General features: G+C 43.6%; 2 protein-coding genes across 2 annotated transcripts; both read left to right on the top strand.

Annotated features, from left to right (window-relative positions):
- The first annotated feature begins 6859 nt into the window (after positions 1-6859).
- On the top strand, positions 6860-11553 carry LOC136549800 (potassium transporter 23-like). Its single transcript, XM_066541205.1, has 9 exons — positions 6860-7197; positions 7580-7808; positions 7931-8179; positions 8276-8326; positions 8486-8746; positions 9265-9317; positions 9448-9562; positions 9673-9927; positions 10302-11553. Exons 1-9 carry the CDS (start codon positions 6901-6903, stop codon positions 11348-11350), a joined length of 2559 nt encoding a protein of 852 aa, XP_066397302.1. The 5' UTR covers positions 6860-6900; the 3' UTR covers positions 11351-11553.
- A 4005-nt stretch (positions 11554-15558) lies between these two features.
- On the top strand, positions 15559-22103 carry LOC136549799 (probable alpha,alpha-trehalose-phosphate synthase [UDP-forming] 9). Its single transcript, XM_066541204.1, has 4 exons — positions 15559-15847; positions 18549-20535; positions 20613-20886; positions 20980-22103. The coding sequence occupies exons 2-4, from the start codon at positions 18554-18556 to the stop codon at positions 21307-21309; spliced, it is 2586 nt and encodes an 861-aa protein (XP_066397301.1). The 5' UTR covers positions 15559-15847; positions 18549-18553; the 3' UTR covers positions 21310-22103.
- The last annotated feature ends 1732 nt before the right edge of the window (positions 22104-23835 follow it).

Below are 23835 nucleotides of genomic sequence, written 5' to 3'. Positions count from 1 at the left end.
TGGCATATCTAATAAATCATCACAAGAGGTGGATACATGCTTCTTGCCTACATCAGAAGGGTTAGCAATAATATGTGATTGATCAATTGACCCATGTGATGAACTCTCATTATTTTTAAGTTTCTTGGTAAATATTTTAATGAGAGAAGCATGTTGTTCTAATAATTCATCATGAGATGCAAGTAGTGTCTCATGATTTAATTTAAGCTCATCATGTGAAGATTTATAAGCATCAAGTAAGTCTTTATGTTCTTCACACGAGTTCTTTAGAAAAGAGTTTTCATTTTCTAATTTCAATATTTTAGCTTTCTCATTTTCTAAAGACATGGTCATGCTAGCAAGTCTACTAATAAGCTCATGAATCAACATGATCAACCACATTATTATTTGATACCTTGGTGTCACCTTGTGACATGAGACAATGTGGTGTGGTTGGAGAGCATATAGTAGCATCTTCATCATGGCTTGAGCATGAACCATCATTACCATCAAGTGTGCATGGGGTAGCATCATCACTTGCAACACTTGTGGCATCATCATCAACCTTGTCAAGTGAACTTGTAGTTGATCAATCATCATCATCATCATCACTTGACCATGAGGTGGAGCAATCTTCCACAATCACCAAATTGTGGTTATGCTCAACACACGCATACGTCTCCTTCTTGAATTTGCCATCATCCCATGTGGAGGAATCACCGAAGGTTTCCTTGATGGACTCCCATATCTCACGAGCGGTTCCCTTGATGTTTACTTGTTTCATCAAATCAAAGCTTAAAGCATCCATTAGAAAACAACAAGCATGTGCATCAAATTTATAGAGAACTCTTTGAGCTTTGGTGAGATTTCTATGGTCCAAGACATAGGTGAGACCACTTGTGACAACCCACCAAAATTTAGGTCCCTTTACACGAAAATGATCAAGCATGTGATTTTTCTAAAGTGCAAAGTTTGTGCCATTAAAAATGTGTGCCTCACAAACATCTAGCCCATTAGACGCCATCCTCTCGGGTCAGTGAAGACCACAAATGAGAGATCGGGCTCTGATACCAATTAAAAGGGCTGAGATGGCAACTAGAGGGGGGAGGGGAGAATAGTCTTTTTTAAAACTTAATCACGTTGGCTAACCAAAACAAGTGCGGAATTAAAACTATTGGTCTAGCCAAGACTACACTCCTCTATCTATGTTCACTAGCACCTTGCAAAGATACTAATCAAGCAACAAAGGTGCCGGACTAGCTAGAGCTCTCCTAACCAATTCTAGAAGCAAGGTCACACAAACCTATGCCACTAGTACTTTAAGCAACAAGGGAGCTCCTACACATGCTAGTAAGCAAAAGCACAAAGCCACCTAATGCTCACTAGCAATGCTCAATAACAAGGCAACCAATGCTAAATTAGAGAGCGCAATTACTTAGCTACACAAACTAAGTAATGTGATTAACAAGGTTATACAAACCAAATTAGCCACGTAATGGAGCTACTTCGATGCTACACAAGCAAGAAGGTAACTAGCAAGCTACACAAGCTAACTAATTATAAAAGCAACAACACAAGCTCAATGTATATGAAAGTAATCGCAAGCTTGTGTAATAGGGATGCAAACCAACAGGAAGAACAAGGTTGACACAATGATTTTTCTCTCGAGGTTCATGTGTTTGCCAACACGCTAGTCCCCGTTGTGTTGACCGCTCACTTGGTGGTTCGGCGGCTAATTGGCATCACCCGCCAAGCTCGCACATCGGACGCCGCAAGAACCTACCTCAGAAGTGAGGGTAGCTCAATGACACGCTTTACTAAAGTTGCTCTTCGCGGCTCCCACGGGGCGAGCACAATGCCCCTCACAAGCTCTTCTCCGGAGCGCCACACAAGCTTCTTACAGGCTTCGACAGAGACCACCACCAAGCCGTCTAGGAGGTGGCAACCTTCAAGAGTAATAAACACCACTGGCTTACAACTTGATCACCTAGTGCTACTCGATGCAACCTCATGATGTAATCGCACTAGAATCGCTCACTCACACAATCGGATGATCACTATCAAGTATGTGTGAGATGCAGGGCTCCTAAGCACTCTCAAGCATAGACACAAAGTCCCCTAAGATGCTCAGCACCAGCCATGGCCGAAGGCCACTTCTATTTATATCCCCAAGGGCTAAACTAGCCGTTACCCCTTCACTGGGCAAAAATCAGGCCGACCGAACGCTCCGGTCGTGTTGATCGGACGCTGGACCTCGGCGTCCGGTCGCCCGATGACAGCCACATGTCACCTGCGTTCAACGACATTCTTCCGATCTCAACGGTCATCTTCTAACCGAACGCAGCAGCTTCAACTGACCGGACACTGGACCCTCAGCGTCCGGTCGTTTATAGTAAGGTACCGACCCCGACCGGATGTGCCTGGTCGGACGTGATCGGACATAGCCCCAGCGTCCGGTCACTCTTCGATGACACTGCTTCATCCAACAACAGGACCAGACACTGCGTCCAGCATCTGGTCACTTTTAGAGCCAGCGTCCGGTCGACGGACCGACGCTGCATGCTGACTACCACCACTGACCGGATGCTGAGCCTTAGCGTCCGGTCACTGCGTGACCAGAGTCTGGTCCACTCTGTGGGACCTTTCTCATCTCTGTTTCTCCACCGAGTTGATCCACATCAACTCCAACTTATCTCCTTTGTAAATGTGCCAACACCACTAAGTGTACACCACTATGTGTATGTGTGTTAGCTTTTTCACAATCATTTTTCAAAGGATTAGCCACTCAACTTGCCACGCCACTCAATCCTAGCGATGATGCAAAGTTAGATCACTCGAGTGGCACTTAGATGACTGATATGCAAACAAGTTTACCCCTCTTGATAGTATGGCCATCTATCCTAAACCCGGTCATAAACTTCTCTACACACCTATGACTGGTGAAATGAAATGCCCTAGGTTATACCTTTGCCTTGCGCATTCCATTCCATGTCCTCCAATGTCGATGCAACACATGCACCAACACGATCAACAATGATATGATCCACTTCATATCATCACATGATCATATTGGTTCATCGATCTTGACATCACTTGCTTTTCATCGTTGCCTTCGTCCATCAGGGCCAAGTCTTGCTCAAGCTTCACTGCCATGTGGTCCATCGCTCCAAGGCCTTTGACTTGCCCTTCACGCTTGCAACTGGTCCATCAAGCTAAGTCTTGTCTTGATCTTCTCCACCTTTGATCACATGACTCAATGTCATGTCTCATATGCAATGAGCTCCTTCATCTTCACATGTGTGAGCTTTGCAACATCTCAAAGCCATTTTCACCTTCATGGTATATGTTGCTCACACACATGTATCTGTGGACTAATCACCTGTGTATCTCACAAAAACACAATTAGTCCACCTAGGTTGTCACTCAATTACCAAAACCACACAAGGACCTTTCAATATGCGCCTTATAAACTAGGACATTGAGAGCAACATGTAGCATCTCTCTATATAAATTCGACCATTTTTTTCTAGTGGCAATGGTCACCGCCTCTGCTCCCGTCTGCTACCCTAGGCTCTTTTTGCTCCTTTAATGTTGGTCCCCCTCCTTGTCTCAATGTGGCGACCTCGCTGGTGTTGAGAGGAGTGGAGACCCTCTGTAGTCTAGACTAGTCGCAGTAGTTAGGATTTATATTGAATAACTTGTGCATCATGGGCTACCATATGGCATCATTTTTATTGATCCCTCATCGGATCTTGTTTCTTGTGGAGGATTCCGATTGCAAATGTCTATTTAGGCATCTAGGATGACATTTTTCATGTGGTTTTTGTTTTTGCAGTGCTGATGCGATTATGGGGATGTTCACATTCCCCGTTTGCATTTTTGTGTTACCAACTTGTTAGATTCCAATCTTGCAATTGTCGTGAAGTTTTTTTTATGTTAGATGGACTTTTTGTGTCATCATAGCTAGTGTTGATGTTGCCGGATTGGTGATCATCTTTGACGGCGAGGTGGCAAGTACTCTTTTGATGTGATAGATGCATCATGAGAAGCTCCTGTGATTTTGTATTATGTGGCATTCCCAAAATTTGAGGGCCGTCGTTATAGATGATTGGAGTGTATGCTCCGACGACGGTGGTGATTGGTGTCTGTGGTCATTGGTGTCGCTAAATTTCGACGTATTAGAACTAGGCAATCGCCAAAGCTAAATTTCGACGTATTAAAACTAGGCAATCGCCAAACTCATTAGGGGCGCTTTGAATTTACTCTAGTGTTTTTTTGTTATGCAGGAACTTATAGATGTAAATATATAAATGTAATGTAACTGCCCTTCCCTTCCCTCGGGGAAAAGAATTAAATTTTCTAACGACAATAATGACTTAAAATATTCCCAACCTGCTATCCGATGGCACGATAATAATAAGAAATAAAAAAAATCCGGAAAGACCAATCAAAGATCACAGCCGTACAGTGAGCTCCAATCAGAAGCAGTGCATTATTGCAGGTATCATGTGCAAACCAACTAATCTGTGTAAACTTAAAAACGACCGTCAGATACTGATCTAATATATGAGGTGAGAGCTGGGATTTTTTTTGTGCTTTAAACCCCTCACCTGTCGGCTTTTTTTTGTGCTTAAGTCTTTTCATCCTATTTATTGGATCATCATCTAGTAGTCATAATTGATAGTTTCCAAATTTATATAGATTAATTGGTTTGCACCTGATACGCGGTCCAAACAAACACCAAAAGTGTCAGACACAAATCGCTCGCTCACCCCTCCGACCAGCCCCGCCTCTTTCGGATCCGCGCCCCGCCACCCACGAACCCGTTAGTGGCCGCCGACGCTCCTTATTTTTTTACTATTTAATCATTTTTTCGAAGAAAATTTACATTTGGCCCCCTAAGAGACTTAAACTCATCTTTAGACCCTGGGGTCGGCGCCATGAGTCCTGGCGCCGAGGTAACACGTCTCGGCACCACATATCTTGGCGCCGAGGTGCCTGGCCGAGATCCTAGGTGGTGCTGACGTGGCCGGTACCTCGGCACCATAATACATGGCGCCAAGGTTGACGCCAAGATCTATGGCGCCGAGCATGGACGTCTGCAGGACGATGGGACGTGACGAGCACGACCGCTGCTGTCCACTGCCTCGCTGCTGTGCTGTGCACTGATGTGATGTGCAATGGCTCACTGTAGTACTAGCTACTGTACGCACTGTAGACACAACCACACATGCATGCATACACCCACGCAGGTAGCTAGCACTAGCAGCGCACTGCTGCGATTAGTCGACTGCTGTCCACTGCTACTGCAACTGTGCGCCTCCCATTCTCTCTCTGTCGGTGGAGCATGGCCAGGCGAAAAGCATGGCCAATATGCGGTCGACAGTACACACCCTACGGTCCCCAGCGCATGCACGCGCTCCTGTCCTGCGCGGCTCTCCCTCTCTCGCAGAATGCAAGCCACTCTTTCTCACAAAGTCAAAGGAGCAGCAGCATGTAAGCGGACCCACGGCTATTCCAGGCACTCTCTCACAAGAAGGAAACGGAGGAGGCAGCACCTCTCAACCGCTCGTGGTACATAAGAAAATTCAAAATTTTCAAGACTGATTTGTTTTTTTTACGAAAAAGGTAATTCTCTTTTTTTTACTCGCCCACGGGCGCCTACACCTACACGCCTCCTTTTTTTTTGTTTGGGCACGCATAGCCTACCCAGTCCAGAGCAGGCAGCACGACGCAGCTTTGCGATTAATGATGTTTCCTTCCTTCCGATCGGCCTGGGCACTGTAGCAAGAGGCCATGCTGTGCACTTTTTCAGGCACGGTAGTATATGTGCTACTTTATATAAATTCGATCAAACATTAGAAAAATAGCTTAAATCAACTATAGAAATTAATTTATTTAAGGACAGAAGGAGTACTATAAATTTATGCATAGATTTAGATACATACTCCTATTCGTACAACTACAACTACTTAAAATTGCTTATCTTTGCACGGTTTATCTCTATTCATTTTGCTAACACAAGAACCATAAAAACAATATGTACTCTCCATTCAGCTATATTCTCTCCATACTTAAATGCAAGGCCTGCACATATTTTAAAATTCAAAATTTATTTTCTTTGACTAACAATTAGAACGCACTACTCCAATGCCAATGCAAACGCCTAGCAGCTGCTAAACGGCAATGTGAAGCAACATGGCATCCTATCAACCATCAATGCTTAATTAGAATAGTTTATTTTGTAAGTAAGCAGAGCAAGCAGTAGCTAAATATGGAGGTTCTCTCTTTCTCTGCACTGCACCCGTGAGTGCTCTGCTCTCTGGTCCCAGCAGAGCAAGCAGTACCCTGCTCTCACCTTATCACCTTTTCCTCCTGCTATGTCTGTCTTTTCCTCCTGCTCTGTCTGGCTTTTGTCCACTCCTCTAGGAGGACTAGGAGAGTACAGTACCTTCTGTGATGAGCTGAGCTGCTGCTGCTTGGAGGAGCGTGCAACGTGTGGCCTTGTGTGTGTGCGCCTGTGTGCTGTGTGGGACTGGACGAGTGGACGACGATCGAACGATGGATAGATGATGCGACGGGACGGTGGCAGAGCGAGAAGTTAGCCCTATCAGACCGAGAGCGCGTAGCAAACAGGCATTGCGGGGCTCACTTGGCTGTAGGATTTGAAGCCGGTACCTCGGCGTCAAGATCGGTGGCGCCGAGCTCAGCGCCATGTAGTCCGGCGTCGAGGTACCGGTCATGTAGGATTTTCTTCTCTGCACGGCCAGGTACCTCGACGCCAAGATCTGTGGCGCCGATCCCAGGGTTCAAAGATGAGTTTAAGTTTGTCGGAGGGCCAAATGTAAATTTTATTTTAAAAAAAGGTTAAATAGTAAAAAATTAGGTCCGGCGCTGGTGGAGGACGAGGAGGGCGGCGCGATGGACGACGGCGGGATCCAGGAGGAGCCGCCGTCGGCGCGGTTCCTGACGCCGACGCGCTCGGGGGGCACACGCTGGGTTGACGGCAGCGAGGTCGACTCGTCCGAGTCCGCGCCGTCGTGGTCGCTCGAGGACGAGCGCTCGGCGGGGGCCGTCTCCTCCAACGGGGGCGCCGCCGCGGCGTCTCGGGTGTCCTCCGGCGCATTCCGGCGGCGGCTCGGGAAGCGGCCCCGCCGGGTGGACTCGCTCGACGTCGAGTCCATGAACGTGCGCGGCGCGCACGGCCACAGCAGCAAGGTGCGTTCGTTCTCCCCCGGTTCCCGAGGGCGTCCGTGGATCGAAACGCTCCGTAGCGTCCGCGAATGGAGCCTCTTGCCTGTCTCTAGTGTGAGAGAAACCTAAAATAATGCGAGCTTTGACCATTTCGTTTGTTATAGCCAATGAATGGTAGGATGAATGGAGCCTCTTGCCTGATCGCTGGAGGCTTCCTAGACGTGTAACTTTGGAGCAATTTTGGATATGTGTTAGGATGGTACGATTGGCTCAGCTTTGCGTCCAACTATCCGTAGATTCCTTATTCGTGTCTGGAATGAGGAAACATGTGCTTTTCAGATTCTAATATTCTACTCAAGAACCATGATCCCTATGACTGAAAATTCTGAGCTGCACTTTGCGCCAGGAAATATCGATGTTGAGCACTCTAGCAATGGCCTTCCAAACCCTTGGTGTGGTGTACGGCGACATGGGTACAAGTCCTCTCTATGTCTTCAGTGACGTGTTCAGTAAAGTGCCCATAAAGTCAGAGGTCGAGATACTGGGAGCACTTTCGCTGGTCATGTACACTATTGCATTGATCCCATTCGTTAAATACGTCTTCATAGTCCTCAAAGCCAATGACAATGGTGAAGGTATGATGCACAATTTGCAATTTTGGTTTCAACACTATCTCATGATTGTAGACTATCATGTAGGTGATTTTCTGGATCTCTAAGTTGATTGACGTACTGAAACTATCATCTCATGGTTGCAGGGGGCACTTTTGCGCTGTATTCATTGATTTGCAGGTATGCAAAAGTTAGCATGCTTCCCAATCAGCAGCGTGTGGATGAAGATATATCTAGTTTTAGGCTTAAGTTGCCAACTCCTGAACTTGAGCGTGCTATCTCTGTCAAAGACTGCCTCGAAAAGAAGCCGCTCTTCAAGAACATTCTCCTGTTTTTAGTTCTGATGGGTACGTCCATGGTGATTGGTGATGGCATTCTCACTCCGTCAATGTCAGGTGTTCTATATGCTCTTTGGTCCTAGTTTGTTCCTTCAACAGATGTTATGTAACTGCTAGTAACACCTGAGCCTCCTTTTGTTTATTTGTGTTTAGTCATGTCTGCTGTTAGTGGTCTCCAGGGTCAAGTTCCAGGATTTGACACAAGTTCGTACTCCTTGCTCAATCCCATTATTATTAATATAAGAATTTGCATTTTGTCTACATTGGCTTACTGACCTAACATTAACGTTAACATTCCTTGTTTATTTGGTAGAAGGAATATAAGTGGCTTATTTTCATTATTTCTTCCCTTTTCTTTTGCAGATGCTGTTGTAATTGTCTCCATCGTTGTTCTTCTGCTATTGTTTAGTGTGCAGAGGTTTGGAACAGGCAAAGTTGGATTCATGTTTGCTCCTATTTTGGCATTATGGTTTATTAACTTGGGCTCCATCGGTATATATAATATTGTTAAGTATGACATGTCTATTGTGAGAGCATTCAATCCAGTGTATATATATTTATTTTTCGAGACAAACGGCATTAAGGCGTGGTCAGCACTTGGTGGTTGTGTCTTGTGCATCACAGGTGCCTCCTTTTTCCGACAATAACATTCCTCTGTTGTTTTAATGCCTTTTGAAGCAAGGGCCAATCTTATACTGAAATAGTTACTTCTTCTTAACAAGTAGTATTTGTGAACTCTTATATTTAACACTACCAGGAATGCTTTTATCAGAACAAAAGAATATCATGAGTGATGAAAATGCCCTTTCCTCTGCCATACATTTTTTTTCTAACTTGCATCAATGCATCCTGAACTAAAGCCATTTTTGCCAATCTTATACTGAAATAGTTACTTCTTCTTAACAAGTAGTATTTGTCAACTCTTATATTTAACACTACCAGGAATGCTTTTATCAGAACAAAAGAATATCATGAGTGATGAAAATGCCCTTTCCTCAGCCATACATTTTTTTTTCTAACTTGCATCAATGCATCCTAAACTAAGCCATTTCTGCCACTTTTCTGGTTAGTCATTCATGAAACCCTGACACTAAGATTCTATGTATACCATTAAGTGCGCTAACTATATTTTACAACTGTAGGAGCTGAAGCAATGTTTGCTGATTTGGGCCATTTCTCTGTCAAATCAATACAGGTTAACACATTACTAGTCATTTGAGTCCCTTTTTCCGATTACTGAGCACTCCCTCTGTTCTTCAATATTTGTCCATAGAACACCATGTGCGCTAAGTTTTTGTGTTCCCCTGCGTGCTTTTGGGTTCCAGGTAGCATTTACCGCCGTGGTATTCCCCTGCCTGCTAATTGCTTACATGGGGCAAGCTGCTTTTTTGATGAAAAACCCACTTGCTGTAGAAAGAATATTTTATGATTCTGTACCAGGTAAAGTTTTTCAGCTGTCAAAAACTGTATCAGGTTAATATAAGGTCATAGTCACTCTAAAATGTTTTTTGTATTCACTTTCTAAGTCTAAATTTTGATATGCAATGCAGGGGTTTTATTCTGGTCAGTATTTGTGATTGCTACACTTGCAGCTATGATTGCCAGCCAAGCTATGATATCTGCAACATTCTCTTGCATAAAGCAGGCCATGGCTCTTGGCTGCTTCCCTAGGATTAAGATAATCCATACTTCCAAGAAAGTCATGGGCCAGATTTACATACCTGTGATGAATTGGTTTCTAATGGTCATGTGCATCATCATTGTGGCCACTTTTAGGAGTACCAATGATATTGCCAACGCATATGGTGAGTATTTTGATCTTCAAGGAACATTCAACTTCATCTATACATAGGCTTCTTGGAGTGGTGTTTGATATATTAATCCCCACAGGAACTGCCCATTACATTTACTATATTTCATTATAATCAGTTTATGGTTAGGCAGGCCTGTTTGTGGTTTTTGAGTTTTGTGTTGTTGTGTTGTTTGGGCTCTTGTCCCTTTTTTCATCTTCTTAATATAATGATGCGCAGCTCTCCTGTGTTTTGAGAAAAAAAATTCAGCTATATTCTGCTACAGAGATTTGTGTATGTGTTGAAAGAATCCTGTAGTTTTCTATTTTATTTCAGGAAACAAACGTCTCATTTGCATCTATTACCTTTTTTATTCATTGAACTTGCAGGCATTGCTGAAGTTGGCGTCATGATGGTTAGCACTGCACTGGTGACTTTGGTGATGCTTCTTATATGGCAAACCAACTTGTTCCTTGTGTTATGCTTCCCTATTCTTTTTGGTGCAGTAGAGTTTGTTTACTTAACTGCCGTTCTGTCAAAGATACAAGAAGGAGGGTGGTTACCACTGGCTTTCTCATCACTGTTTCTCTGCATAATGTACACATGGAACTACGGAAGTGTGCTAAAGTACCAGAGTGAGATGTGTGGCAAGATATCCCTGGACTTCATTCTTGATCTGGGAGCCACACTTGGCACTGTAAGAGTTCCAGGCATTGGACTTGTGTACAATGAGCTGGTCCAGGGAATCCCATCGATCTTTGGCCAACTATTAGTCACACTTCCAGCGATGCACTCTACGCTTGTCTTTGTTTGCATCAAGTATGTTCCTGTCCCGTATGTCGCTCTTGAAGAAAGGTTCTTGTTCCGAAGGGTTGGCCAGAAGGACTATCACATGTTCCGCTGTGTTGCACGCTATGGTTATAAGGATATTAGGAAAGAAGATCATGGCTTCTTTGAGCAACTTTTGGCAGAGAGCCTTGAAAAATTTCTTAGGAGGGAAGCCCAGGAAATTGCGTTTGAGGCAAGCACAATGGAGGCAGAGCGTGATGACATATCTGTTGTATCTGAGGTGCCTCAGTCTCCTGCTTGTGATGGGGATCTGCAAACTCCACTGCTTTCTGATCAGAGATCAGGTGATAACAACAGAATGGTCACCACAGATGGTAGCGATCCTGTGCTTCCCTCCAGCTCCATGTCTGCAGAAGAAGATCCTGGTTTAGAGTATGAGCTGGCAGCTCTGAGAGAAGCCATGGCATCTGGGTTTACGTATCTCCTAGCACATGGAGATGTGAGGGCAAGGAAGGAGTCGGTCTTCACGAAGAAGTTTGTCATTAACTATTTCTATGCATTCCTCAGGAGGAACTGCAGGGCTGGCACTGCAACCCTGAAGGTCCCCCATTCGAACGTCATGCGTGTTGGTATGACGTACATGGTTTGATTGGGACTATGCTACAGTTACGTCACAAGACTGAACCACGAATCTTGTATGGGGTGCTGCACCAGCTAGTAGTTTAGGGATTGTACTGCGGTACTGATTAAATTCATTGCTGCCTCTGGCCATCTGCTTGGAATTTTAGTCACAGAAATGGCTGTATGTGTTCGATTTGTCATTCATTTCGCCCTTTGATGGGCATGCCTTCAGTTGTTTGTATGATATCTGTGGAAACTGTATCTGTATGAACAGGTATGTATGCAAATGCTCCTTGCATTTGTTGCCCCTTCAAATAATGCAGTGGGGGCAAATGCCAAATATCGGGCCTGGCTCCCCCACATGCTAAGTTGTACATAATTCTTTGTCTACTTCATTTTTATGTATTACTTGTGATTATAAGAAGCACGGCATATTATTGAGATTATATTATGCTGCTAAAAGATGTTCTAGTGAGCATGCTGTCTTCCAGTACATGAAAGAATGAGCTTGAGAGTTGCCTGTCATGGGATGTGTGGTTTGTGGCTCTGAACGGAGAATAGCGTACTAGTTGCATTGGTTCGCTATCAACACTCAAGTTGATAGGATGGAGCTTAATAAGTGTGGAAAAACACTTGTGCCAGGTCCAATGTTTTGTGGTATATGATTGCCCCTGCTATTCCATGTTAGAACCGGATAACAAAGTCTGATAATGATTGACGGTGGACGCACGGCACCAAAGTTTAGGTTACCAACAGCCGATGTGGATCTGCCTCTGTCGAGCATTATCCTTTGAGGTTTTCAGGTTACATGAGCTTTATTTTGCTATCAGAAGAATGTCCCAATGATTGATGGCAGCAGCACTCCTTAGAGTTCTAGGTAGTTTTAGATCAGGTCATGTGCCTCTCAGGCTGCATTTACGCTTTGTGCAGCTGTTCATGAAGCCAATTATCCATCCTAGACAGCCTCATACTTAGAAGTTAGTACTACTCAAATTTTGTCACGTGCCTCTGAATTATCAGAATGTTGCTATAGGAGTAGAGACAGAAATGTTTCAAAGAACAGCATATTTGTCAAACAATAAGATCAGATAGTTTATAGTTGCCAAACAATAAGATCAGATAGTTTAGTTTAATCATGTACATAGTCACCATGAAATACACATATAAACGTAGAGGTGCAGTTGACTTCTGGGTTTAGGCCCTAGCAATCTGGAGAAGACAATGCACCTTTGCTTCTCCGAGGAGATAGACACTGTACATGGAACTTAGTAGAAGAAGATAGAGGTCACGTATTGTGGCTGTGGCCAAGCAATCCACGACATGACGCACCAGATGACTATGGCTTGTCTACCTCCATTTCTTTGAATGCATGCTCCATGTACCATCATGGAGTATGATTTTCTGAACTCTGAAGAACAGAGAGAACTGGGAACGGTCTGGCCATTTCAGTTCAGGTGTTACTTTCAGCGGAATTTTCTGCCATCATGTCATGCTGTTTAAGGTTTGGTTGAGTGTTGTGCTGGGACTCTTTCTAATAATGCTGTCCCCGGTGACAGCAATCACACAGTACTACGTGCCCAATTATCCGACACTGAATTGGGAGTACAGTCGAGCCGGGGGCAGAGGTTGGTCTCGCTACGCATTCTTTACTTTTAAGAGCTAAGATTGTTTCGATGCTCTCCATTCACAATGGATCTATGAAAGCTAGTACATCTTCAGGCATCTTGTATTGACGCATCAGAATATCCGACTGCATAATTTATCTGATTGGAAGCAAGATTCCATATCCATAGCAGTCAGTACCCGAGATAGAGTTATCCGAATGATTCATCCCCACTGCCAGTAGTGCCAGCTCACACAATGTTTCAAGGGTTTCACCGTGTTGTTACTGTAAATTTATTTGATAAACCGCAGTTATCTAAATCCGTTAAGTGGCGACTTGGAAGAGACAAATGCCGGCATCACAACAGACAAGCTGGATGTGATTAGAAGTTTACGACTTTGTTTGATCGAGACAAAATATCCATTAGAGTATATGCTAACAGCTTGTGTTTAGCTAGTATCTCAATGCAGAATAATCCTCGATACAATGGATGCTATGTTTAATATCTTGAACAGGTTTCAACAATGACGACTAACATCCAAATTCATCCTCTGATTCACCAACGCAAGTAAACTACTCAAAATTTGCAAGCAAAAGGAGAGCTGTCTTTTGTGTGTTTTAACAAGGCTACAAGGGAAGCACAGAAGGAATTGTGCTCTGCAGAGCCTATGGATCCGTTAACCTAGCTCATATTCGGCTTGTTCGGCTTCTTTTTTTAGTCGGAACAATGTTTTTCTCTCACAACAATTCAGCCGGAACAATATTTTTCAGCCAGTTTCAGCTAAGTTTCAGACCAGCGAACGGGGCCAAAGAGTCCATGGATCCAGGTAATTCTAACTTAAGGTCATGTTTCATCTGCCTGCCCAATCTTACTAGTTCCTTTAATTAATACACTTGCGCAAGTAAGACAAAATTTAGCTTGCCAGTGTGGCAAAGCCAACCTCCAAAGCAACCAAGTGCTTACTCACCTTGTGAAAAGTAAAGCTAATTGGAAAGAGAAGTAAAGAAACATACATAGAAGTAGTACAGTACATGATATATGTAGTTTTGTTAGGCAAAGTTACCATATAAAGATCCAAACGTGGCCCAAATCTCGCATACGTGTCGAAAACCGCACCATGGAATAATATATACTATAGAAGAGCATATCTGCATATACCGTATTTTTCTACTAAAAGGCCGGCGACACACAACGTTAGATGTCGCTTTGCCGCCTTCAAAAAGCTCAGTCTGTTCGTTTGGCTGTGGCCTGTCGTAAATGATCGTAAATTTCTAGCTGGAATAGTTTTTTTATACTTACACAAACCAGCCAGCAGTACTTCTTCGCGAACCAGCAACGATACGAACTGGCCAACCGAACAGGCTGCTAGATCGATGTCGCTGTTAAGTGCCGGTGATGGTGATCTTTTGATTTTTTTTCCATTCCAGTTGTAGTGTCCAACTAGACAACCATCTTTGGCACTTGAGGATAAGATAAACAAGCAGTAATGCTCCCAATAAGATAGCCTGAAATGATCGACACGTATGGTTGCAGGAGATATATATAATCCTCCTTGACCGGCTGGAAACGCATGATCGACTTCAAGGTCTCGCACATATCCCGTATGAAAACGAAAGAATCATGTGAGAAGGGCGCCCAAAGGCTGTTCTACCTATCTACAGTACTTAAAAAAACACTCACTAGGTCCAGCGATTGCTAATTACTCCAACACCTGAATCAGACACCAGCACCCATTACGTTAAAAAAAAGAAAAGAAAAAAGATACCAGCACCCATGATCCATGTCACATTTAGGCGTGTAGCTGTAGTGGCCATGTTGCAAATCAAAGTTCAGAGGTGTTTTCTTTCTTCTTGATAATAATCTATCTAAGAAGAAACTATTCTCTCGTTCCAAAAATAAATCAATTTCTAGAGTTGTTCTATCTCAAACTATTTGAAAACTAGAGACATCATCAAATATATTTCCATAGATATTTTTTTTATAACAAGCTTAATATGTTTTTTTTTGACTTAGAGTGATTGTAGGGATTGATTATTTTGGGATAGAAGTAATACCGTTAGAAAGGAAAAATATATATATACTCCCTCCATTCCACTTTTTTAGTGACGGTGGGGGCTACTAGCCAGTAGGGAATGCTTGTTCTTCTTGTCAAGAATCTTATCTTCCCACTACAGAACAAAGAAACCAGTGATACAAAGCTTGGAAAATTTCTCCATCTAACCAACATTTTTTTAAAAGAACAAATACAAGGTCAATTAGCGTAGGCTAGCGCATCATAAACAAATTGCCTCATCTGCAACAAATCTCCTGTATCTCCCAGGAGAGCAACCCAGCATAGAGAATTCATCAGATAAACACAAAAACTAGCTCCGTGCCCAGTCTTCACATAAAACATTGAAAATGAAACATAATCCTAAAAAAGTCAGGCTGGCGTCGATCGAATCCATGACCAAGACTGGCCCTTCAATTTGAAAGCAAATACATCATTTTATAATTAGCACGGAGATTACTAGCCAAAGTACCTGCAAGCTCCAAGAATGTGACCTAAAACTTGTCTAGAATAGTATGCACAAAGCGAAAACGAAGACGTGAAAAATATAATAATCTCAGCAGGAGGAGAAAAGCGCGATCTTATCCGCAGACCGCAGTGGCGTTCGCTTAGATCCGGCAGAATAGTCCGAGAGGACCCGTTGCGATCTTCCAAAAGGGAACCTCCTCCGAATCCGCAAACCTCCACACACATTTCCGTTCACATCCCTTTGCCCACTCCCAGCCGTCTCCACTCTCCAGCAGTCCTCTTCTTGTTGCCTCTTGCTCTCTCTTTCTCATGCTTTAGGTTTGCCTGTGCGGGGTACAGAGAAGGGGCTTGGTGCCAAGAAACTGACATTTCGATTTGGGGAGCGGCTAACTTCGCCGCTGTGGTAAGAAATGCTTCCACTCCTCCTCCTTGATCCGTATGTTCATTGACCCGTTCGACAGGGCTCTTGGCCGTCGGTTCTTGACTTCGTAGGTTCGAAAAAGGCTAGTTTTGTTCTCGAATTAGGGAAGAGCGATATTTGGGGGCTAGATTCTGATTGATTTGGAGGTCTTACGCGATCTATTGTTCTTGGAGGAAATTGGGGAGCCTATGAATTATGGACAAGAAGGCAAATGAAACTGCAGACTTCGTTTGTAGACACAGTTATGCTCTAAAGCCACAAAGATTAGTGTCGTAGCAAGACCATATAGTTATTGTCTTTCCTCTAGACCTCAAAATTCCCAATAAAGCGGTGCATGCCTGCTTGCTGATCTAACCGATGCCTCACATGATGCCTGTTATGTTTAAATCGTGGTCTCACCATTTTTAGGCAGCATCAGGTCCTGTCCCCTCAGCAAATTAATCTTCAAGCTATAACACATGGGAGAATTTTTTTCCCCCAATAATTTCATTGCCTTCTTGCTGTATGAGTTTTGTCACCATATCCTGATATCCATGCGTGATGGTATTATCTTGGGCAACAGTCGCTCTTCTGTACGAGATTATAAGAGAACTTACAGTAGATTGGATTTTGGATGTATAGAATATATTAGTTGTACGTTTCAAAAAATGTATATATTACTTGTATTAAAGGTAATGTTAGTTGCATTTGACATGCTATTGCCAAATAGGATGATCATGCATAGTTCACGGTTCCTCTTGTTCTGATTAACTTGCCTTATCTGTATCACTATGTTGTAGACTTGTAGTAGGACATATCTCACCAAACAGGCGTTCAAGTTTCAGTATGAGCCAGGTCAGCTGGCATGATGACATGTCCTGATTGGCATGCCAGGCATTGCAGGTAGATACATTACGTTAGCGAAGGTGGTATGACGATGTAGTTGTATGCTAATATCCGTGACTGGTGAGCGGGAAATGATTTGTTCAAGTATTGTTTGCATCATGCTGTGGTCCTCCAATCTGTCCTTTTGTGTTATATTGATAAGAGAGTGTGGTCCATTTTCTTAAATGATGGTTGGATTGGATATTGTGGTCCTCAAGGTAGATGTGGTTCATCATGGAACTTTGGGGAGCTCATCATGGATCTAGGGTGTAACGTTAGTATTAAATTTTCTATCTTTGTGTGCTTTGTCTGTATGCCCTGGAGCAAAATATTATGTTTACATGCCTCTAGGTCGTTCATGTTTTGCCTTTAGCAAAATATTATACTGTAGCAACTGCATACCCAATGAAGCTTTTGTCCTGCTGTGCTCTTGTTTGTTTTTTGAAATAGATCTTTATTGTGGGTGCTCTATTATAATTAATTCTTGCATGTTAATTATTCATCCACAGTTAGTTAAAGCAAATCAAGAGCGAATAGTGTGTATCAGCTCAGGCCAGGTCATGATAGCTGCAAATAAGTAGCAGTTAGTTACAAATTTTTTTCCTTCAACATTATCAATTGACCTGGATAACTGCTTGGCGAGGATTATGCTACATTCTGTGCCTCCCACAAAGCAAATTTGACTTTATCCTCCTTCATTTGGATGCCACATCCGCTATCATTTTGCAGGAAGGGAGTTAAAGAGTTCACCTCTTGACACCTTGTTTGCTAAATGGGATTTTGACCCAGGCTCTGTAGTGTTTCCTAACCGTTCGCCTGGAGATGTCGGATGAAAGATCTTTAGCTACTTGGATCAATTTGCCAGTGTGTTTAGATACAATGTGCTGGCAGCTGAGGCCTAGCATGACGGGAGTGAATTTAGGTTGAGGGAGCAGGAAATAGTTTGTTATTTACTATTGTCCCCAATACCTCCCCCTATCCCCATAAAACTATCTTATTAGGGATAACTGTGCTTTTTTCTTGCTCTAGCAATTCCCCAAGACCTCTCCCTTTTTTTTGTGGTCACCAATATTTCTTTCATCTCCCCTCAAATAAAGGGGTAGTTATATCTCCTCCAATAGCACGGGGACGACCCCAACTACCACTTTTCAACCATCTTTTCTTCTACACTCTTGTGGGACCCACCTTTCATATGGGTATTGGGGGAGATATATTGGGGTACTGCTGCAGCAACTCCCCCAATATTCACAAAAATAATATTGGGCTACCCCAATACATATATATTGGGGATAGATTATTGGGGAACTGGTGGAGATGCTCTAAAGCTCCATAGATAATAGGGCCATGCCAGTTTTAGCAAGGTCTTGAACTTCATATATCCCTTTTCTACTCGACCCAGAATACTGATAGAGTCAGATTGAATCATTTTATCGATGTTTCCTTTGGATTTATTGTTATAGGCAGTCTTTGAGATTGCCTCTGTGCTGTGAACACTTGAATGTAGCTAACATCAGTTTTGTCCTTGAGTGTATCTTGGCAAGCAATTTTTATTTTTTCAGATGGTTTCAAAATATTCAAATGGTGTATTTTTGTTGTAATGATGGTCCATCAATTGAGTGACAATATTTTTATGTTTAAGGAAACAAAAGTGTGTGCTAGAATGTTCGTATGTTCTTATCAGAGTTTGTGCCCATGTAATGCACACATATGTAGGTGATATTTTTCTATCCCCATGGGTCGAGTTTTTTTGTTTATATGTAGGTAGTATTTTGTTGGCTGTAAAGGTCTAACTATTAGTATTTTTGGTGTCTCTTTGCAGAAATCATGGTTCTAAAGTCGTACACAAATCTGCTAGATATGTGTTGTGAAGATGTGTTCCAACAACCTTTAAGATCTCTTCCTCGTGTGGTGACCTCTCCTGGCATCATATCTGACCCTGATTGGGAAAGTAGTAATGATGGCAACTCGGTTGGTTCTACGCCTATTTTTTCTAAGAGAAAAATTATAGTTGCAAATTTCCTTCCTATGATCTGTGCAAAAAACGAAGCTACCGGAGAATGGTCCTTTGCCATGGATGATAATCAACTTCTTGTTCAACTTAAAGATGGTTTTCCAATTGATAATGAAGTTATTTATGTGGGTAGCTTGAATGTTCAAGTTGATCCTAGTGAGCAAGATCGAGTTTCTCAGAAGCTCTTCAAGGAACACAGATGCATACCTACCTTTCTCCCAGCTGACCTCCAGCAGCAATTCTATCACATATTCTGCAAACAGCACCTATGGCCACTTTTCCATTATATGCTTCCTGTTTGTCATGACAAAGGTGAGCTCTTTGATCGCTCCCTTTTTCAAGCTTATGTGCGGGCCAACAAAATTTTTGCTGACAAAGTTGTGGAGGCAGTCAATTCGGATGATGATTGTGTGTGGGTTCATGATTATCACCTCATGCTTATCCCAACCTTTTTAAGAAAGAAACTGCACCGGATCAAAGTTGGTTTCTTCCTCCACAGCCCATTTCCCTCGTCTGAGATCTATAGGACACTGCCAGTGCGGGATGAAATTCTAAAATCACTTCTTAATGCTGACCTCATTGGCTTTCAAACTTTCGACTATGCCCGCCACTTCCTTTCATGTTGCAGCAGGCTGTTAGGCCTTAATTATGAGTCAAAACGTGGCCACATAGGTATAGAGTACTTCGGCCGAACAGTGAGCCTCAAGATTCTTGCTGCAGGTGTACATGTTGGCCGGCTTGAGTCCACATTGAAGTTGCCTGCTACAATTAACAAGGTTCAAGAAATTGAGAGTAGATATAGTGGCAAGATGGTAATCTTAGGTGTAGATGACATGGACATCTTTAAAGGTATCAGTCTAAAATTGCTTGGCTTGGAGCTTCTTCTGGAAAGAACACCTAAGCTTCGAGGGAAGGTTGTCCTTGTACAGATTGTTAATCCTGCAAGAAGCATCAGAAAAGACGTCGAGGAAGCGAAATATGAAGCTGTATCCGTAGCCCAAAGGATAAATGATAAATATGGTTCTGCTAATTACAAGCCTGTGGTCCTCATTGACTATTCGATACCTTTCTATGAAAAGATTGCATTTTATGCTGCATCTGACTGTTGTATCGTAAATGCTGTGAGGGATGGCATGAATTTGATACCGTATGAGTACACTGTATGCAGGCAGGGAAATGAGGAGATTGATAAGCTCAGAGGTGTTAATAAGAGCTCATCTCACACAAGCACACTTATTGTGTCTGAATTTGTGGGTTGCTCTCCATCTCTTAGTGGAGCTTTCAGGGTAAATCCTTGGAGTATGGAAGATGTGGCTGATGCATTATACAGTGCAACAGATCTGACACAGTATGAGAAGAATCTGCGCCATGAAAAGCACTATCGCTATGTCAGGTCTCACGATGTTGCTTACTGGGCACGCAGCTTTGACCAGGATCTGGAGAGAGCATGCAGAGAGCAATATAGCCAAAGATGTTGGACAACTGGGTTTGGTTTAAATTTTAGAGTTATTGCTCTTTCACCTGGGTTTAGAAGACTGTCTCTAGAACACCTAACCTCGTCTTATAAGAAGGCTAACAGGAGGATGATATTTCTGGACTATGATGGGACCCTCGTGCCGCAGACATCACACAACAAATCTCCAAGTGCCGAACTTATTTCTATCCTTAACAGCCTGTGCAATGATATGAAGAACACTGTATTTATAGTCAGCGGACGAGGAAGAGATTCCCTAAGTGAGTGGTTTGTTTCATGCGAGAACCTTGGTATTGCTGCTGAACATGGTTACTTTATCAGGTAAAGAATCTTTTGTTGATACACAATTATGTGATTTCCTTTCACCCATGTTTGATTAACCATGTTTTTTCTTGCAGATGGAACAAAGCAGCTGAATGGGAGACAAGTTTGTCAGGTCTTCATTCTGAATGGAAACTCATTGCGGAGCCTATCATGCATTTATATATGGAAACAACTGATGGGTCCTTCATAGAGCAAAAAGAGAGCGCTCTGGTATGGCACTATCAGAATACAGATCATGACTTTGGCTTGTGCCAGGCAAAGGAGCTAGTGGGTCATCTGGAGCGAGTCCTATCAAATGAACCTGTTGTCGTGAGGCGTGGCCATCAGATTGTAGAAGTTAAACCTCAGGTTTGTACAGTATCTGATATTTCACTACTTTTTGTTGCATTTTATCATCTAGATGTTTGTTGAGGCTTCAAATGTATGTATTCATGGACACAGGGAGTTAACAAGGGGATTTCTGTGGACAAGATCATTCGGACCTTGGTCAGTAAAGGGGATGTACTCGATCTTTTGATGTGCATCGGAAACGATCGATCGGATGAGGACATGTTTGAGAGCATCAATAAAGCTACCTCTCTTTCTGAGCCTGCCATTCCAGAAGTATTTGCCTGTTCCGTTGGCCCGAAGGCCAGCAAAGCAAACTACTATGTCGATGGCTGCAGCGAAGTAATCAGATTATTGAAGGGTGTCACAGACATTTCACCCCAAAAGGATACTGTCAGCCATAGCCATGCGGTCTTCAAGGATACACTCGAGGTTGTCAGCTGATCCACACAATCAGTCAGCTCAAACTACCTACATCCAAGTGTGTCCAGCCTGTCAATCTCAAATCTCCAATGCATGCAAGCTACTCATCTCTCAAAAAACATATCTGTCACGTGGAACTCTAAATTGGACGAGAACAAGTATTGCCATTGTTGACACAAAGACATCAGTGATCACAAATTGCAAGTTCCCGCAAATGGCATCACCATTGATGATGCAATGACAACAGAAATCACAAACCGCAAGTTCCCAATTTGTAGGTAAGAATACTAGTGGGATGCCATACATTTTGTAGGCGGTTGATCTGATGGTGAAAGGATTTCCTGCTAGTGCCCCAACTTACAGCAGCTGGGAGAGCCCTGGACCTGTGTACAGCTCGTGGGTTGCACCTACCTTCAGAATGATTTGCAATTCATCCCATCTGACGCTTGTGCTGCAATGAGCACTATTACACTATTTCTTTGTACAAAACAGGTGTGATTAGGTGATTAGCGCTGTATCTGTAGGTTGTAATTCCCACGTACCATTGAGAAAAACATGGTCTGATTGATTTGAGGAATGTGTAGTCCATCACCTACTCATTTCTTTTTTTTTTGTTTGGTTTGTGGAATAGAATAGGTTGATGAATCATCACCTCATTCTTCACAAGCTAGTAATAATTAGTACTAATATGACAAATGGAGTTGTTCTGCTAAATTTGAGAAATTGATTCATGATCTAGGATGGAGTGATTTCTCAGACTGAACACACCCTTAATGGCTGTGATGGTGAAGCGCCAAGTGCACATGACCCCTTGTATGACGGGGGAAAGGGATGGTCACTTGCTTCTGTGACCCTGTATGGCTGTACTCCGCGGAGTGTGAAGTGTAATTGTGTAAACTACTGGTTGGCAGAAGTGGGTGCTGCTTGTGTATACAGGTTCTTTTTGCATACATGCACCGCTAGGGAGAATTTTTTTAAATCTTTTTTAAATAGTATTTTATTTTTAACCCATCTTAAAAAAACTAACTCTCTTTTTTTTGTGGAACAAAAAAAAAGTAACTCCTTTGACTGCCTTCCGGGGCTTGGCATGGCAAATACGCACTGTTGTGTTAAGACTGTCTCTAATAACCGTGACCCAAAATACAAGACACATTCGCTCTTTGGATAACGCTACATGCAAAGGGTTTGCAGGGTTCATAAACCCGGGGTCCCTCATGAACCTGCTTCCTGGCAAAAGCTCGGCACAGCAGACGACGTTTCAAACGACCAACAAAACCTAACGACAGGCCAGAAGGGTGATCCAGTCTCCCCGATCGGAAGGCCTGGCCAAGGAGGAACGACGCTCGCTTCCGTCGCTTCCGACTCTGGCCGCCTCTCCGACCGGAAGGCCTGACTGAGGAGGACCGACGCTCGCTTCCGACTCCGACCCACCTCTCCGACCGGAAGGCCTGGCCGAGGAGGACCGACGCTCGCCTCCGACTCCGACTCGCTTCTCCGACCGAGAGTACATCGAACCTCTGCTTACAGCTCTTCTCCGACCGTGAGGCCAGAGCCGACTGGGGAACAACTGACCGGGGACGCTCGCTCGGTGAAGACCCAGGAAACGGATAGTGCAAGTAAGCCAGGGCGCTCCAGTCAACCGTAATCTCAAGGACCGTACCCAGCACACCTACAGGACAGTACTGTCAGGTCATGTCAGAAGGGTACTTTATAACCTTCTAGACATGCCAGAACACCAACAGTGTTGTGGACGCCGACATTTATCCTACAGTATGATAGGTGCCGACATTTGCCATACCAAAAGAAGACGATGGAGCCTACCACATGCATCTGAGCGACAACAGTGTAGTGGGCACCGACAAATCGTCTTGTACCCGACGGCATGGGCAACAAGACTAGGTAGCACACACACTCTCTTTCTCTCACACACACTCTCTCTTGTAAAGCCATCCCCTTCATCTATAAAAGGGGATGCGCTCTCTCCAAAACAAGGACGATCGATTCAAACGATCCGAACGACCAAGGATCCCAACAAACAACAAAACGAATCATTCCGATTCTCTCTGCTCGGCTCTAGAACTCTAAAGCTGAACAAAGCATACATTCGAACACTTAGCGCACGTCGGAGCTCCCGTCACTCTTGGCCCTTCGATTCGGAGTCTGACCAGACCTCTGATACCCCCATCTTACTCTCTCTCATTTGTAACCCCACAACAAACTTCGAGCACCTAGGCTCAGGAATAAAGTCACCGACCGACTTAAACTGGACGTAGGGCACGTTGCCTAAACTAGTATAAACCCTATGTCATTGAGTGCTAGGCCACATCCAATCACAACGTACGACAAAACTACAAATATTTACATGTTGGTCACTTTTCGCACCAACAGTTGGCGCCGTTAGTGGGGAGGACGCCGTACGTTCATGCTTTTGGTCATCGGATGGCCCACCTTTCTGCCATCTTCAGCATGGCGGGCTCAAGCGATATGACTCGCTTTGGCTCGCTGGAGTTTCCCGCGCTCCCACCTGTTGGGATGTGGGTTCCTCCC

Source organism: Miscanthus floridulus, chromosome 4 (assembly GCF_019320115.1).
Source record: "Miscanthus floridulus cultivar M001 chromosome 4, ASM1932011v1, whole genome shotgun sequence".
NCBI lineage: Eukaryota > Viridiplantae > Streptophyta > Magnoliopsida > Poales > Poaceae > Miscanthus > Miscanthus floridulus.
The sequence above is the reverse complement of the archived record's forward strand: the minus strand, read 5'-3'. Positions and strand labels throughout refer to the sequence as shown.

Bases quoted from the DNA above. Each gene is read 5' to 3' on its own strand.
- LOC136549800 (XM_066541205.1), top strand. From the start codon at position 6,901: ATGGACGACGGCGGGATCCAGGAGGAGCCGCCGTCGGCGCGGTTCCTG. The intron at 8,327-8,485 runs GTTCGTACTCCT...TTTCTTTTGCAG, and splicing joins AGTTCCAGGATTTGACACAA to ATGCTGTTGTAATTGTCTCC. The intron at 9,318-9,447 runs GTTAACACATTA...TTTGGGTTCCAG, and splicing joins TCTCTGTCAAATCAATACAG to GTAGCATTTACCGCCGTGGT.
- LOC136549799 (XM_066541204.1), top strand. From the start codon at position 18,554: ATGGTTCTAAAGTCGTACACAAATCTGCTAGATATGTGTTGTGAAGAT. The intron at 20,536-20,612 runs GTAAAGAATCTT...TTTTTCTTGCAG, and splicing joins GAACATGGTTACTTTATCAG to ATGGAACAAAGCAGCTGAAT. The intron at 20,887-20,979 runs GTTTGTACAGTA...TCATGGACACAG, and splicing joins TTGTAGAAGTTAAACCTCAG to GGAGTTAACAAGGGGATTTC.